Genomic DNA, 19,194 nt, shown 5'->3' with positions numbered 1-19,194 from the left:
TCATTGACAATACACCATGAGCTACTCTTGCAGCTCGTCTGCACTGCTCAGAGAACTTCATATCTGCCTGCACCACCACCCCCAGGTCCCTTTCATTCTCTACCACTGTCAGTGTAGTACCACAGAGTTGATACGTTGCTCTGGGGTTGCTGTTTCCCATATGTAGTACTTTACATTTGTCAATGTTAAACTTCATTTGCCACCTCGAAGCCCATCTGCTCAACCTTTCCAAATCCTGTTGCAGCAGCATAGTGTCAGTAGTGTCCTTGACAACCCTGCCAACCTTCGTATCGTCTGCAAACTTGGACATTAAGCCTGATATACCATCATCAATATCATTTATAAATACAGAAAACAATAAAGGCCCCAATACTGAACCCTGAGGGACTCCACTAATAACATTAGTCCACGATGAGCAGTGTCCATTGATTACCACTCTCTGTCTTCTCCCCCTCAACCACCCCTTTATCCATAGCAGCAACTTGCCTCCAATGCCACACTGCTCCAATTTGTGCAGCAGTCTTCCATGTGCAACGTATCAAAAGCCTTTCTAAGATCCAAGTATATAATATCAAAGTTATTCCCTGCATCCAGTTCTTTTGTGACTGCATCATAGTATCCAATCAAATTGGTCAGGCAAGACTTCCCCTTAACAAAACCATGCTGTGTCCTAGCTATAACTGAAGTCTTGTCTAGATGATCCTGCAGTGCTTCTTTCACCAGTGCCTCCATTAATTTTCCGGGAACAGAAGTTAAACTCACAGGTCTATAATTACTTGTGTCAGCCTTTGATCCCCCTTTGTGAATTGGGGTCACATTTGCACATCTCCAGTCAATGGGTACCTCCCCTGAGTCCAAGGAAGCTCTCATAATTATGGCTAAGGGTTTGCTTACCTCCTTTGCTGCCTCCTTTAATATAACTGGATAGATCCCATCCACCCCAGGTGCCTTTCTTGTGTTTATCTTCAACAATTTCTCCTCCACTTTGCTCTCAGTTATTACAAGATTCTCTAGCTTACTGCTAGAGTTGAATACACCTCTGGCATTCCCCTCGCTGAATAACTCCTCATGTGTGAATGTCGATGCAAAATATTCATTTAGTTTGTTAGCTACCCGAGCAGGGTCATCAACAGTTGACCCATCGATCTCAAGTGGACCAATCTGATTCATCCCCTTCCTTCTAGAGTTTACATAAGTAAAGAACTCTTTGCTGTTTTTCTTCGCATCCCTTGCCAAGGATCTCTCGTAATCTGCCTTCGCCTGCCTAACCTCCTTTGTAACTTGGTTACAGATCAACTTGTATCTATCATAGGCATCCGTGTCACGTGTTAATTTGTATGTATCCCATGCATTTTTCTTCTCTGCCATATGCCTCATTAGTTCATCTGACAACCATTTAGGCCTAAACCTTGAACAATATTTCTTAGTTGGTATGTAAAGCCTAGTAGCTTCCACAATAAGTTCTTTGAATGCTTCCCATTTTGAATTTGCTGTTGGCAATATCATCAGTTGATCCCACTGTATAGAATTTAAATACTGTCTCAGTCCATTGTAGTCGCCTTTACGAAAGCAATACCCCTTCCCTTTACCCCTAATGGTAGTTACCTCTTTGAGTAACTCCCACTTCAGCACACTGTGATCACTGCCACCAAGTGGTTCATTTATCTGCAGATTCTTAATGCATGAAGAATCACTACTGATAATCAAATCAAGAGTATTACTCCCTCTAGTTGCCTCCCGAACATGCTGATGTAGAAAACAATCATCCAATAAATCCACAAAAGCCTTGCTACTGTGTGAGTGACCAGCCCCCAAATTCCAGTCAATATCTGGGAAATTAAAATCCCCCATTATAAGACTCTCTGATTTACTGGCCCACTCTATTTCTCCGAACAGTTTCTTATTATACTCATCAGAGTCATTAGGCCTATAGCACACTCCTACTCTCAATTTTGATCTCCCAATGCTTATGTCACACCAAACTGACTCGACACTGCACTGTCCAGCGATGTCGACTGGCTTCACTTCCTTGGATTTTATGTGTTTTTTAACTAATAGCATAACCCCTCCTCCCTTCCTATCCTGTCTATCCTTTCTGTAGACATTGTACTCCCCAAATTCCAGTTCTGCATTTCTTATATCTGTGTGACACCACGTCTCTGAAATCCCCACAATATCTGCCTTTGATGTTTTGAGCAATACCTCAAATTCATCAAATTTATTTACTAAACTCCTAGCATTGGTGTACACACAAGTATACATGCACCTGTTCTTTTTCTTAGCTACCCTAACACAACCCATGTGTTTACTTGTACCCCAATGATTCCCAGCAGTCTCTGAAATATCCTGCATCTTATTTTCCAGGCTGCGGCTCATTCCAATAGAAGCAGTGCAAGAATCACTTTCACCTCTGCCAGTGGCTACTGTTAATCTATTAGTCCTTGTATCCCCCCAATCTAGCAGTTTTCCGACCCACCTAACATTGCCTCGATAGCATCAGCAAACATTCTTGCACCCTTTCTATTTAAGTGTATCCCATCCCTGTAGAAGCAGTCTCTCCTGTTAACAAGTACAGACCAGGCTGAAAAAAATTCTACCCCTTGAGCCCTGCACAATCTTTCCAGGGCCGAATTGATTGACAGGGCTCTCATCATATACTCCCTCCTATCGTGAAATTTATTTAGATTATCGTGAAATTTATTAAAATTATCGTGAAATTTATTTATTTATTTAGATATGTTAAATAAAGTTATATAAAAAGTTGTTTCTGTCAATAAAAATAGAATCCTCTTTAAGCTAGTGCTTTACCACTCTGCTTTATGCTTTCATATGCGTCATTTAATACATTGTAGCTAAAATTGTAGGCTGGGCTGCCAAATTCTAATATTAAAGATATTAGAATTAAAATGATAGCTAAAGGTGACAAAATAACATCTTCCTTAACTCAGTTATTTAATCCCGAAGACAGGCGTTTTATAAACCTAATTGTTTGTAAGCTCGTGAAATGTTATGATTTTAAAAGGAGCAGTTATGAGAATAATTCCTTCTTACAGATGCCGTCAATCTTTCAGTCCATCTGGATGAAAAGACTACTCAGTTTTCATTGATTTCTGAACGTAAGTTATTACCGATGAACGTAGGCTCATCGAGGTAATATGAATGCCAAAGCATTTCAATACAAGCGATATTCGTGCACCTGAACCATATTTGCAAATCGAAACTGCTTCCAACCGGATCCAGACTTATTGTAGAAAAAGGCCTATAAAAAAAAAAAAGTGCAGAAATTTTCCCTGGGAGCTAATTTGCGACTGCGCTTGTATATGCTGGCTATAGAAAATGCATGGTTTTATTCCCTAGCTGGTGGGATTACCAGAAATCATGGTCTTTTCTTCCTATCCCCTTCCCCCATTCATTTTTTCAAAATTCAATTCATCCAGTTAAATTGAATCACGTGTTGTCTTTTCTAGTACACTGGTGTGCAAAACTTAAGGACCAACACTATTTCTGAAGGTTACAATCACAAAATCTTTACTTAAGGTACTCTGTACTGATAAGAGTAGATTCAGTCTCAGCTACGATTCTGGACGTCAGCTAATCTGGCGAGAGGTTAGCACACGGTATCACCCCGCAGACATCACTGAAAGGGATCGATATGGTGGTCAGGGTGTTCTCGTCTGGGGAGGCGTTATCTTGGATGGATGTACACAACTCCAGATACTGGAAGGCGCTATTGTACTGAGGTAGTCCTTCCCCATGTGCGTCTGTTCCGAGGTGCCATTGGCCCCGAATTCGTATTTATGGATGATAACGCTACATCCTATCGCACTGCAGCTGTTGATATGCTTTTGGAAAGCGAGAATATTGTTCGTATGGATTGGCCTGCCCGTTCTACCAATCTAAATCCCATCGAACACATATAGGACGCTCTGGGGAGACGCCTAGCGGCACGTCCACACTCACCAGAAAATGTTCACCAGCTTAAGATGGCGCTGACAGAGGAATGGACGATGTTACCGCAAGAACTTAACAACATTGTTCTAAGTTTGGACAGGCGGTGCAAAACCTGCATCGACATTAGGGGTAGCCATATCTCCTATTGTGGATCACCTCTTCCGTTTAGCAACATAGCACTGGCTGCCATGATACAGGTGCATCACTGCCAAAGATGATGGCAGTGACGCATCTGTATCATGGCAGCCAGTGCTATGTTGCATAAAGTCCCTCTGTACCGTTTTGTTTCCGTTGTTGTGTCGGTGTTGTTTCCTTCATTTCTGTACCTCACGAGGTTCCTTTCGTATGCTTTTCCCATATCCAGGCCACTCCTATAAGAAGCTATAGGTAAAAACCTGACTTGTCCTTAAATTTTTCACACCAGTGCAATAAAAGAAGGGCTGTACGCATTTTAATTGTTAATTTATCTTTAATATACGCAAATTGTTAATTAAATAACTTTTGAGCTTGTGTAGATTTTACGCCATGAAATCAGAAACACTGACTTTCAGAAGAAATTGTATTGTGCTTAATTCAGTATAGTATTAGAAATGAGGACCAAGTCGTATCCTGTGCCCCACATCATGCCAGCCATCCGTATACTCGAAATGTGACACAATAGACTAATTGGAAGATGAAAATCACTAGCTTTGGTTAATAGTAGGGTGCGAATGAAGAGATCACAAATCTTACTGCCGTTTTGTGTGTTTAGTATTACACGACACAGCACTAAAAACAAAGCCGCAACATAATATCCGAATCTGCTTGATTTAAATTATTCGTCTTATCACTCACAGTGAGGATGTACCGTGCTTTGAGCACATTATCAATGTGCATCTGCCACGCCTACATATAATAACGGGACTAATGAAAAAGTTTAAGGTCATAGATGAAGGAGACTGTCCTTAGTATCTCGTTTCAGAATTTCGAGAGAAAAGCGTTTTAACTCCATGCTAGTATTTTCAAAGGAGAGCAACGTGATAATTTCATACCGACTCTTTCACAAAATAGAAGTGAATGCTTGGTTAAGTTTCCAGAGAGTAATGTTGTAGCAGTAGGGTTTTAGAAGCATCAGGGACTAAGGCCATATTGCTCCGCGTATACTATCTGTAAATTGCATGTTCTGAGGTCGATTTTCTGTTTGCTGGATGAAAAACTTGAGTTTCCAAAAAAAAAAAAAAAAAGCATGCTACCCTTGCTTGAGACCGACTAACTCAGCCACGTTGTGAAAAAAGGCCCATAAAAATTCTTCACGTCATTGACGGGACTCGAACTGCGAGTCTACCAACTGGGCTCAGATTAATGAAAAGTTAGTCATTTATGTACCAATCTACTAGAAGATTTAACGATATTCTGCTTTATTAGTTTCAAAATAAAAATAATAATAATAAAAACTTGCAACGTATGTGTGACAGTTATTTTCTACATATTTACCTTGAGTTCTTTCCACAAAACGTTGGTGAGTGGAGAAAAGGGTGAAAAGTTCTCCCAAAATATAAAGGCAGTGGAAAAACAATACCCTGGTAAATGGAATAAGGCAATGATAGCAGACTGCTGTTAGTGTGTGAAAATAATCCCCTGGCATATACTGCCATGAAGGGAATTTGTCTCTCACCAATGTAAACTTATGTATCTTGGTAGAACAAAAAGATTTATTTATTTATTTAATAGATTAGATAATTGAGAGCTATTAAGTGCTCAATAATTCCTATATTATATTATATTATAAATCAACAGGGATTACCTTTATTTTTAATATAGGAAGTTTCTTTTCCAACTCTCCTAGGAGAGTTGGAAAAGAAGCTTCCTATATCAAAAATAAAGGTAATCCCAGTTGATTTATAATTATTTATTTAATATACTTACTTTTGGGCGATCCCTGTCTGAACCAGTGCGATTACCAAGGTCACTGCCACGAACGCCACTGACCGATACATATCCACTGGTGGGTGGCTGCGGATTTCCTGTTTCTTGCTTGGCTGCTGAAAAAAGGAAACGGGGAGATTAGGTTTGTATGAATATATATTTCTAAGGTACGGCAGCTCCTGGAACTACAGTTCAACTCATCCCATGTGAACTCTGTGAAGCTGCGAAATAGGCAAATATGTGAATGTGTTCTTTGTGAGTAGTGTGGATGGTGTTATGTTGTTTGGCCTCTTTGCAACTAGCCATCACCTGGGAAGCTATTCTCCGGAGCTCGCCCCTATATAACTTAGACTGGACGAGAACAAATATAGGGATATGTGTAACTTAGACTGGACGAGAACTTTGTTGTTGGAGATGTTTTCATGAATTGCCTCGAAACTGACTTGTTAAAGAGAATCTTATTAACCCCAGTGTTATTTTCGCCTTTCTAATTTATTAAAATTATAGAAATTTATCATAATATATTGTCCATAATTTATGACAGTCCCGTACTTGGTTTCATGATCGCCAAACCGAATATTCGCATTACAATTCGCCGCCTGCTAGACAGCACCAGTCTAGCAGGCGGTGAGGGTCAGTGGAGGTGGGAGCGGAAGGCAGATTATGGCGCGATGGGGAGGATTCACCCTCGCATATAGCGCCTCTAATCATCGTTCTTCCACACCGTGCGAAAAAGACCTGGGTTCAAATCCCGTTAAGACGGGAGGAATTTATGAACAATTTCACATCATGGGACAGATATGAAATAGTTCATAAAAATTCCTCCTAATAGTTCATAGCCATCGTTCAAAGGCCGATTTGTACAACATACAACTCGGCCCTTGAAACACACACTACACAGCTATAAGACAATGGCGCAATATGGTCTAAATCGCTGACACATCAAAAACAACATATCTTGCTGTTATTATAAACAGAACATTCACTGACATTTAGCTGGATACGATCAATGACTGAAATACGATTCTTTTCGGAGTACACAGGTGTTGATCGCAAGTCACTCATACTTTGGTGCGCGTGCACCTCCTTGTGCATTTTGCACTGTGAGGGCTAGCATTGCTTTATCTTTCTCTTATTTATATGATTTTATTTCGAATATGATGGAATCAGAATCGCACCTTTCTAAGTATAACCCTAATTGCAGCACTAACTTGCTATGTTTGTTCTGTGGTATTTTTAGTGTTTCTTTTTCTACTGTTTCTCTTGAAAAAGTAGCAAAGAGAAATAATCAAAGAGATAATCAGATCTTCGATCAAAATAAGTTTCTCTGTTTTGCCAGATTTGATATCTTCTCGAAATTTCTGAACCGCTACCACAACCTATTCTCACACATCTCATATCCATAAATGTTTCACCGGAAGTGTTCTCCAATTTCACTAAAAAATTGCTCTTCTGCTCTAACAATTTAATCGCACTTTGTTTTCCACAAAAACTGCTTCAATAAAACAGTTATTTATTGCTACTGCAAAATAAGCTGAATCCAAACGACTCTTATTGCACAAGACTGTTGAATCATGCAGTTTCGTAGCTAAGAAGCGCCACCTCACCATTGTTGCCAGATCGCACAAAAAATTAGATTACTTCATTGTCAGACCTATTGGAAATTGCACCTCTTCCCGTATGCATCTTCCTACTGCGATGCGCTTCCGGGATATCCCAACGGTTGCACTTTCTTATTTCTTCTCAGGAGTTGTTTCTTCCCTTCTATATTCTAGGTTTTCCGGCCTTTTCATATACCTCTGACAATTTCAGCAGTGTCCCTCTAGTTTGTCTCATTGTTATTAATCTAGCACATAACCCATCCGAAAATGGCAGAGAAATACTACAAGGTTGGCCATTTATTGCACAACAGTGGCGTGCCCATATAACTAACAGAGCCAACGATTTCGTCGCAACTGGAGAAAAATTATTTATACAGGTGGCAGTAACAAATATTGTGGCATAATGCCCACGCAAGCAACGTACACGCTATGGATGAAGCGAAATATTAATTCGCACCACTGATGAACACTTTCTTCGTATAGTTGCAAACATACTAAAAATAATTAACGCATGTCTATATGAGTAGAGTGGACACTTCCAGCATATTATTTAACAGTTTTAATTAAATTTTGTATTCATTTTTAATAAAATTGGTTATTATTCCAAACTACTCAATTTGAATTATTGCAAACAATGGAATAGATTAGGGGGTATCCTCCCATTGCTGTAACCATGTCCTCATGAATTGCCTTTGGCGTTAGTCCATGTTTTCTCAAATAATTGATGACTGCACGGAGAATGATTTTGTTCATCTTTCCTCGCTCACGCAACATTGTTGAGTTCAAGAATGTAATTAAAGACGTTATGTTAAATCGGGTAACCCTGTGAATAAAAAAATATAGTTGAATTTTGATCTTCAATAGAATTAGGATTTTTATGTCGAAGGAAATCACTCAATTGATGTAATCACCATTTAAACCCTTAAGATTTAGAGTTGTTTTGCGTTCATCTCTGTGGCTGATCTTCTAAGATAGGGGACGATTTAACATTAGTGATATATCTGATTGACAGAAACGAAAAATTAACCATCGAATTTAGCTCTAATTTAACTAGTCGTTATACAATGTACTGTATAACACGAATAGTTACCATAAAACAACCTAATATAAATACTTGTTCATAAAACATTTATTTGTTCCACTTTACTCAGGATATAGGGGAAGGGGATTATCCCATCTACAGCCTGAGGCGAGGCAATCGTCCCCTCCTGGATTCACCACTGGTTATTTTCTGGCCATATGCTCGATCCCCCCACAATAGGAGGAGATGGAGATCCTAAAGTGTTCAACTCTTTCCCCACCCCTGGCACCTGAAAGAATAGATTTCTTTCCAAATCTCAAGAATACTGGTTCTGCTGGTAGGAAAAAAGGAATCTGAAATTCCTAGGTAATGCACTTTCTTTGAACACCTGTGTATAATAAATCCGGATATACATGCGTAGGTCTACCAGTTTTTTCCATTGGTTTTTGTAACCGGGCTCTGTCTCCTTTTCTTTCCTACTTTAGTAAATCCATTATTTCCTCATCACGTTAACGACCCTGCACGATACCTGCTTTGCGTGTTTACACACTACCACTGTAATAAAGAAGTACTGCGTCATCAATTGTGGGATTGAAACTAGCTTTTAAATGACGTCGCCGCGGTCCTATTTAAATAACTTAGAAGTGTAGATCGGCACATCCGGTAGATAGCACACTGCAGCCGTAGACCTGCCCCTTAACACGCTCGAACAAGTACAATGAACAAACTCACTAAAAGGCAGTATCTACATTGTGCAGGAAAGTTGGTTTACCGACCGAGAGGTGAACGATATTTTCCAGTCTCCACACACTTTGGCAATGGCAGAATTTCTTTGGTGAAGTGCGTGGTCGGTATGAATTTCAGCCCGCGTCCAAGGAAAGAACTTTACCAGTGGAAAAAGGAGCAGCAACTGTTCCCGGAATAAAACCATGTCAAGGTTCACACGGGGAGCTAGTTCGGGAAAAGATACAGGAGAGGGGGAAAAAAAAAGTTTTTGACTTCCATCCACAGATTCCGAACTATTTAGTTAACCGTGAACTACCTTGAATGTGCTTAAAAAAGGGAGATGGAGGGATTCATTCTTTAATATGTTATTTAAAAATAAATGCATAATATAACATGTATTATAAAATTTCACTACAATCATGACAAATATAACAAGTGTCGTGAGGAAAAAATCATATATTTAAGGATGAATAAATAAAATAAGACAAATAATTTGCAAACGAGGGCGCTGTCGTAATAAGTCGGCCCCATTCCTTCGCTGACATTAAAGGAGTGGCCAATGAGTAAATGCTGTTTATGATCTTTCCACCATAGTTTTTGTTGTCTATTTTGTTGTCTATAAACTCGTTCCGGGACAGATGTAGGTAACGCCACTGTTCTTTCAGTACATGCACACTGAAGGTTTACCCTACACATTCATATGAGGAAAGCTGAACAGTGAAACGTTGAGTCGAACAGTCTGGAGTATGTTAGCATGATTTTCTGCTACTTAAATCGGGGAAAAATTTTATTAATTCAATGCATTCAGAAACGTTTTCCGAGGTATTTATCCCAATCATGAAATGTCTTGAGAACGTGGACATATCATGGGGTCCACACTGTCTTCTGAGAAGTAATATTTCAAAGTAATCAATTGGCTTTTAAGTGAAGTATTGTCCCAATGGGTTCGCCAGTAATCATTGGAGCAAATCCGCCAACAGTGAACGACAGGAATGGCCAGCTCGATCCCCAACAACAGGGGGAGATGGAGATCCTAAAGTGTTCAACTCTTTCTCCACCCCTGGCCCACATATGATTGTGAATATTCAATTATGTTATTACACTTTTTTTAATATCATAGCCGGATTTCTCGAGGCGCAGTTGGGTACAAGTTTGAGGGCTGCGGAACATTGCAATTACTGTTGGTTCGGAATTTCCCGCGCATTATTTTAAGTCCTCTGTTCCAGTGCATTAGGGCCCAAGACTACGCACATCCAGCACTGAATATCATCATGAAAATTAGCACAAAAATTAGCACAAAAGAGAAACACGAAAGTTGTTATTACCTTTATCAGTAGAGGGAAAAAAATACTGAACGGACGATTACTTTTCTTTAATTCCGCTGCTTGTATCACGATGGTAGGACTGTTAGTAACCTTGGTTATATACCCACATATGAATAGTCAAAAACACTGCGCATCCCGTTACGTACTTTCAAAAATAATAGAACATTCAAGCAAAAATATTCAAATAGCTTGTAAAATAGAATAAACAGTAGGATACAAGAAGTAATTAAGCCCAATTTATCAAATTATGAATTAAAATCCTTCTCAAAAAAAGGCAACAACTATTTTTTTTAAGACAGTAGCAGTTGTATATACTAATTTACTTCCTAAATTTTATTTTATTTCAGCCAAAAAAAAACACACACACACACACACTACACACTTCGTCCATCCATACCCTCCAAGAATTTGTTTAGTTCTTGAATTGATTCAAAGCATCCACTTCCCCAACAACAGATGAAACTATTCGAACAATCAACCACTCACTGGCTGAAGGAAAAATTAAGCATGGTCTTAAAAAGGCCTCAATTTGATCACCCCACAGGTGCCTAGTCACCAGACTCTGCAATTTTTAGAACTCAAGCCTTTCTAGGTAACAGCAAACTTTTGTTTCCTTCGCCAATCTGGTTGCCCTTCTCTGCACCAGTTCCAGCAGACTTACGTCCTTCCTGAAGTGAAGCCTCCAGGCCTATATACAATACTCTAGATACTGCCAAATCATGGCCTTGTACAACAGGAATAAACGACTCCTTATCCCTACTAGTCATGTTTCTGTATATCACATGAAAAAAACCCCATGAGCTATCCTGCAGCATGTCTCACTGCTCAGAGAATTTCATATATCTCACTGCACAATTACACCCAGGTCTTTTAAATTTTCTACTACCCTGAAAATGTGTGGTACTACCGAGTGTAGTAACACACAGTTGATAAGTTCCTCTAAGATTTCTGCTACCCATATGCAGTACCTTGCATAAGTCAATGTTAAAACTTCAACTGGCATTTCTTGGCCAATCGACCCAATTTTTCTAGATCTTGTTACAGTAACATATTCATTACTGTTCTTAACCGTCCTGCTAATCTTTGTATCATTTGAAAACATTGACATTAAGCCTGATAAAACAATAATGGGCCCAGCACTTAACCCTGTTAAGCTAACAGGTCTATAACTACTCGTGCCACCTTCCCTCCCCCCCATGAATTGTGAATACATTCGCATATCTCCAGTCCATAGGGACCGAACCTGAATTCAAGAATGCTGTCATAATTATGCCCAAGGGTTTGCTCAACACCTTTGCTGCCTCTCTTAATGTGATTGGATAGTTCCCATCTATACCAGGTGCTTTTTTTTGTTTTTTTTATGATCGACCAACAATTTCTCTTCACTTCCCCTTTTAGTGGGCACAAAATCATTTGGCTCCCCGTTGGACTCTGATAAACTTCTGTCATCCCCTCCCCTAAATAATTCCTCATGTATGAATGTAGATGCAAATTACATATTCAATTTGTCAGCACCCTGATATGGTATCAACAGTTAACCCATTGGCATCAAATGGCCCAATATGATTCAACCCCTTCATTTTACTGTTAATATAAGCATAGAAGCCTTCTTCGCTGGATGTTTCTCACAATCTGTCTTAGCTTGCCTAACCCCTTTGTGACTTAATTACAGACTAATTTATATCTACCATAGGCTTCTGTATAACCTGATAATTTATATGCATCCTATGCATTTTTCTTCTCTGCCACGTGTCTTACCTGACATTCATTTAAGTCTTGAACAGTGTTTTCTTGTTAGTGTGAATGCCGAGTAGCTTCTTTGATTACTTCCCTGAATGTTACCAACAGCAAATTCCCATTTAGAATTTGCTGTTGGTAACATCATCAGTTGGCCCCACTGTATAGAATTTAAATACTGTCTGAGACCACTGTAATTACTCTTATGAAAGCAAAAGCCTTTTCCTGTAGCATTAGTTATGTCTTTAAATGAATTCCACATTAGTACACTGATCGCTGCCACCCAGTGGTTCTTTTATCTGCAGATTCTTAATACATGTAGAATTACTGGTGATGACCAAACCAAGAGTATTACTTCCTCTTGTTTTCTCTCTAACATTCTACTGTAGAAAACAGTCGTCCAAGAAATCTACAAATATCTTTCCAGTGTATGAGTGACCAACCCACAAATTCCAATCAACATCTAGAAAGTTAAAATCCTCCATTATAAGACATTCTGATTTATTGACCAACTATTTCTATGTATAGCAAGTATACTCATCAGTTATTAGACCTATAATACACTACCACTCAATTTTTATTTACCCAGTGCTTATATCACACCAAACTGCCTCAACCTTGCACTGGTCACCCATGTCTACTTGATGCACTGCCTTAGATTTAATATGCTTCTTAAAGAGCATAACCTCTCCTGTCCTTCCTTTATACTTTTACTGCCATATTCAAATTCTGCATCCCATCTAGCTGAGTAACATCATTTTTTGGACCCACTTATCACTGCCGATATAGCATCAGCAAATATTCTTGCATCCCTTCTGTTTGAGTGTATCCCATCCCTGTAAAAACGGCGCCTCCGTAGCCAGGTGGGAAGGAGCAGCAGTGCGTAGCATACGCTTCTTGATTAGACCGGGGTTCGAGCCCGTCACCACCAAATACGGAGGATGCGGAAAGGTCATTCAGGGAATGACCACCGCATATCCCGGAGCAATATGGCCTTAGTTGCTAATGCTCCTAAAAACCAAATAACAACATAACAACATCCCTGTAAAAACAGTCTCTCCTGTTAACAAGCACAGACCAAGGTGAGAAAAATTCTATCCCATGAGCCTTGCACATTGTCTCCATGGCCGAATTGATTCTTTAAATATGTACTTCCTCCTATTTTGTCTGCGCAGAACTGCAGACACTTTCAAATTCAATCCAACTCGCGACTTTTCCCAACCCTGTGCTTGTTAAGTAAGGCCGCAGATCTCATACTCTTGTACATGTTGGCACTAATGATATTAGGAGTGTCCTTATAACATCTACTTTTGCCCCTGGGAGACATACCCTGGTCCTCGGATTAGAAGACAGAAAATGCAATACTACGCAACAGGAACTGTAATGCAAAATAACTTATTCAAATCTTTATCGAAATCATGAAACATAAAATTACTGTTTAACTGTGAATATTATTGAAAATAATTGCTATTTTGGACACCATTCTAGCCGGTCGGCTATGTAAAAGGGATGAAAATAAACATTTGATGAAATAAACAGATAATTCTCTTTACTAGCGAGTCAAGATGCATCCCTATTAGTGGTTGTCGGTAGCATGAGCACCCCATCAAGATTATGGGGAAAAGACACTTGATGTTGCGGAATAACAAGTGTGGGACGACATCACCACTAATGGGTGCACACCCATCATGTTTCATGACAAAACCTTGACTGTCGACAGAGATGACATTTTAGAATCATATGTGCGGCTGTTTCGGGATGCAATTGCACCCACAATTTTTGTGGATGATAAACAAGCTTCCTCGTAGGATCAAGTGGCTGATGAATTTCATCTAGAGAATTGTCCCAATAGATCCGGAGACCTGAACGCTACAGAACATGCCTTGAGATGCTTTGGAATGTGCTGATTCTCCATCTTCGCCTAGAACCCTACGTGGGCTACGATCTAGCGTTAGAGAAATTTAACTTTTTGCATGTTGACCTCCACAATTACTTTGTGGGCATCATACGAGCACCGCATGATGGTTGTGTAGTAGCGAATTTAAATGCATGTTAAGCACCAAAACAAACAAACTGTTCTTCAGTTCGTTTGTCTGACAAACTATGGAAAGAAGTCAAGTTCTGCCGTTCAGAACTTATACTCGCCTGTGCCATATGGTGTGGTAAGACGGTAATCGTAATCATTGTGGTTTTTATGTGCGTCAGAAACTTGGGCCACATTACCCCATTGTGTAATATATCTGTAGATGTGTGCATTTTTTATGGGATGAAGAAACCGAAATAAGTCACCGGGAGACTCTCACCCCTTCTCCCCTCGATTGACTGACTAAAGCTTTGATTGAAACGCTTTTAGAAGTTCCTCAGATCAGCAATGGACTCGAACCCCGACCGCTGCAAGCGAGAGTGAAGTCTCGAAATCCTGTCTGGAGAATGTAATCACTCCATTAGCAACAAGAGCTGTATAGCAATAAAGGGGGGTGATGACACTCCCTTAACCCTTTATTTATAGTATGAAATGTGTACGATTTTCATGAGTTGATTATTCTTAAATGACATTCGCTGTTTTTACGAGTCATTCATCTGTATTGAATCTCGACAGGGAGCGATTTCTGAAAATGTGCGCCTTTAGTTTTTTGCACTTCAGTGTATTTAGAACATTCTTGGAATTTTTATTTATTTATTTTTTTTTATCATAGGACTCGTTGGGGATCATATTGAATAATATAGTTAGGGAATAGGCGACCTGTTATTTATTTCTCTTCCTTGCAGAATCAACTCTAAGTGGATGCGAGAAAAGTACTTCCTCGTTCTGGTAACAAAAACAAAGAAAACAGAGTCCCAGTTTTCAGACTGGATCATAAAACAGAGTGCCTCCTCCATTAAGCATTTTCGCGCTGCTTGTAGTTGGATTTGATAGCCCACGCATTTATTTTGCACTCAACATCCCAGCTTTACATTTCTATTTATACACTTAACAGGTTAAGAAAACTCGTTTACAAAGCGCAAGATTTATACAAGTTTTACGATCTTATACAGATATAAAACTATTTAATAATATTTTTAAAAAAGTATCAAATTCACAATAATTGTCAACTATTAACAAATAAGTTAAAATTATTTTAACCATTATAAGTATGAAGTCAAGGGATATTTTAATACAATAACTTAAGTATAATTCCAAAATCAAGAGGGGAAAAAAATTTCGGCAAATATTAGCGATATGAATACAAGGGATATATAGTGATAGATTTTTTTTTTTTTTTTCCTTTTCGAATTCAGCTGTAAACATGATGCTGAACGTGGTCACATTAAGAGTGATGCAGTTGTGCTCAAATATTATTCCCAAGTCGGAAACCTACGTATGGTAGGATTTCTGCATCATAGTCAAATAAAGTTACATTTTTTTGGTCCCTAAATAATCTCTTAAATTTATGGATAGTTAATTAAAATTATTGGTAAAAGTACAGAACACGGTGCCCCTTTGAAAATCACGTGCCTAACCTGCTATGGTTAGCGTTAGTTAGGGTGTTTATCCCACCCTTGCCGCTGTTTTAAAATCAGGAACTCGTTTTCCTATTTTAAAACAGCTGGAAGAGGGGGAATAAACACCCCAAGACCATGGCAGGCTGAAGGTGCACCATGTTCTGGAGTACAGCGAAATTATTATATATCAGTCCGGAAACTGTGAAGCCGGCCCCACTTCCTATTTTCTGTTAAACTCGTGGACAGAAATAAGAGGCGAGCACTGCTGAACTCTATCCCGTTTAATTTTCTTTCGCTAGAAGCGATAATGTGAGCGGATAACGGCCTGCTCGCCGGTTGCTGATAACGTCCTTCATTAATTTCTCAATCAGCCACCGGATGATCGAAGCGGAACCGCTTATTCCAGATGAAAGCGAGATCGCCTCTCGAGCGAATATTGCGCACTCAAGTACTACGTAGTTGAGAAATGCCGCGGTGCAATCTGCATCATTAAATCGCTTACAGCGAAACCCATCGTCCCCCCACCCTTTGCGGTTAGTGATGAGTTGTTGACTGAGATCACTACGGACAAAATTTCTTCCTTTAAAAGAACGTCTTTGAAACGCACGACACGAACAGACCCGTCACATCAGAGACCCCCCCCACTTGGAAGATAATATCTCGGCATAACTTAAAAGGGTTCGTGCTTAAATGACAGAAAAAAATCTACCATGAAACCTGTTTAGAAGTGATACGAAAAACCTCGGTGACTCTCCCATACCGATAACTACTTAAATCGTCTTAAGAAAGCCCGAGCTGTTTAAAAAGACTCCCAAGAGATCACACGCGATTTCCACGTGCCCACTAATCGCTACATAAAAAAATTCGTACTCACCACACAATCGCTGTCAAGTCACTCCGCCGATGAAAGAGCGTTGGCGTGCACCGTTCGTTTCTTTTTAACAAGCCCGATCACGTGGTTTTGTAATCAGAACGCGCGTAACAGACCCTCGGCACGAAACGCACACTCGGAATACGGATGGCTGACGTCACAAACACTTGATCGGAGAAACTCATCGCGCTTTTGTCGAAATGATGGCGCAACAGTCGCACTTGCGTCGGTTTCGGTGAGCGGAGATTCCGCTTTCCGTCGACAGCTAAGTAACCATCTCATCGCTCGGGCCAAATGTCAGAAAACGTCGATTGGGCAGAAATTGGCGCAGATGAGGACAAACAGAATGACCTCAGCAGAAACAAACAGTTCCTGGACAAACATTACGTGGCGAGCTTTATGCCGCCGCGTTAACCTTCACGCAATGTTTCTGCGGTGCCGGAAAACCCGCAGATAACCGAACAAAGTCCCATGCGGCGACAGACATGAGTCGAGTGGCTAGAGCAAAATAGGAAACAGACGCGCCTCACGTAGACACACCGATTTCTTAACTCCTTTGATTTGTGTACTGAAATCCTGCTTTTCAAACTGCGCAACACTCTTTAAACATCTTCGCCACGTATCACTCGTTTTACAAGTTTGCGTTCGATTCAAGTCGGCGACAGAAGTCTCGGCCAGAGGGGGAGGGGCGGATCAGTTCCCTCTCCGTGTCGTCAATAATGGGGGCCTTACTGTCCACCACGCCTGAGACCAACTAACTCTGCCACGGAGTGAAAAAAGTTCTGATTATTGACGGGATTTGAACCCGGGCCATTTCCACCCATTGTTGGGAGGATGGTTATAACCACTGTGCTATCCACGCAGACCTTACATATTCATGACAAGATCATAATCTATAAACTACTACTTAGATCTTGTGTTCTGGGAAAACAGTCCATCTACTCATTAATGATGCCTCATTACTTTAATTTTAATTTTAATAATCGATCTTAGCCTCATGCCACCACCTGAATAGGTCCAGATGACACTAGTTTCTGACTCTGCCAAGGGAATGCGGTTCTCCACTACCTACACGAATCACGAACTGAACAATGCGACTACAATATGCCTCCAAACTTTACAACTGGCATAAAAATATAAATAAAATACAAATAAATAAACTATGTACAATATTTACACATATATACTCCAATATACTAAAGTTAAAGTGAAAATAATTACAATAATTATACATTGCATCCAATTATCTGCTTTACACATTAACAACAAAATCAATATGCAAATAAAAGTAATTACCGTATATTTATATATTATTTACATTATTTGCACATGTACACAACTCTTTATATTTCCTCTAACAGCAATAAAATCTCTCCTTCGATCAACATTAGCTAATTCAATAAATTTCAAATAAACTTCCTCGCTGCTTAGAAGCTCGCTTGGTTCTCCTCTCATCAAACGGCTTTCTAAAGGTATCTTTGAATCTGAAAATCTATCACACTCCCATAGTAAATGCTGAGTTCTCAGCAATTCCAGTGACACGGTTGAGATCTTCAACTAATCCTAATTCATGTCATCTTGATTTTAAATCATGTACTGTAATGAGCATCCTAGAATACAGCCCTAATGATGGCCAGTCTCTAATGTGATAGGCCAATCACACCAGATATAAAACTATTGCTGACTCGGCCCAAAGAATGCCAACATGCTTGCGACAACCTCTGTACTTCTAATGAAATCTACTTTTTGTTTTAAGTTATTTCTTTCATATTCTTTTCTTATCTCAGGACGTGAATGTACTCCATACATCTCTATAGACTTAGTTTCAAATTCTAGTGTTTTTTTGTTTTTTTTCATAACAACCAGATGTTGGTTCACATCCTACGACCAATTGCAAGGCATTGTTAGCACAGTCCTGCAGTCCCCAGTCACATCCAATGGGGCAAATTTTCGTAACAGTCTGTACATTATATTCCCATGCTCCACATGTTTAGAATATCCACTGCTTTCTCTTTTATACTCCATTTCACTCTCACAAGCATTTTTATCTTCAAATATACAACTTTAATTTTATCTTTAGCATATTTTGCGTCAGGCAAAACGGCTTACTTCTCATTCGCAAGTACGCCAAGGTACTTAACCTGGTATGAGACTGGACTTCCAAAAATCCGGATTATGCGGTATCTGCCAGAACTCAATGTTTCTTTCAGTTACACCATTTTCTGCATGTCTCCTCATTTCTTTAAATTCATTATGGTCATAAGTATATTCTTCCAGTTGTAATCTGGAGGTTCGTCCAACTAAATTTAGCAAGTCGTCATCATTGGCTATTGCGTCATTGTTTTCTCAATTATGCTGTATTAATTCATCTAACACATATATCCAAGAGTATAGCTATATTACTGACCTTTCATAATCTCCTCAAATTTACTTTTCATAGTAACGGTTCTTCACCGAAATAACTTCTCAAAATCTTATAGATATTATTGGAACTAAGCAAGTTAAGCTTAGTTCTTGGTCCTTGAGGTTGTCACAGACATTCTCCCAGATATGCCAGACAAGCTGTACTTGCTA

General features: G+C 39.5%; 1 protein-coding gene across 4 annotated transcripts in view; it reads right to left on the bottom strand.

Moving 5' to 3' along the window:
• Positions 1-19,194, bottom strand: part of LOC150090482 (alpha-1-inhibitor 3-like) — a 183,827-nt gene that overhangs the window by 125,799 nt on the left and 38,834 nt on the right. For 2 of the 4 annotated variants that reach the window (XM_090371129.1, XM_090371138.1), the window contains exon 2: positions 5,857-5,972. In XM_090371129.1, the coding sequence (XP_090227255.1) occupies positions 5,857-5,927 (71 nt within the window). In that variant the 5' untranslated portion in view covers positions 5,928-5,972. Of the gene's footprint in view, positions 1-5,856; positions 5,973-16,623; positions 16,753-19,194 lie in introns of those variants that run through there. The other 2 variants (XM_090371111.1, XM_090371120.1) reach the window with 2 other exon arrangements.

This window comes from Mastigoproctus giganteus, chromosome 1 (genome assembly GCF_048544385.1).
Source record: "Mastigoproctus giganteus isolate SK-2022 chromosome 1, ASM4854438v1, whole genome shotgun sequence".
Taxonomy (NCBI): domain Eukaryota; kingdom Metazoa; phylum Arthropoda; class Arachnida; order Uropygi; family Thelyphonidae; genus Mastigoproctus; species Mastigoproctus giganteus.
Note: the sequence above shows the minus strand (reverse complement) of the source record. Positions and strands in the feature narration are given on the sequence as shown.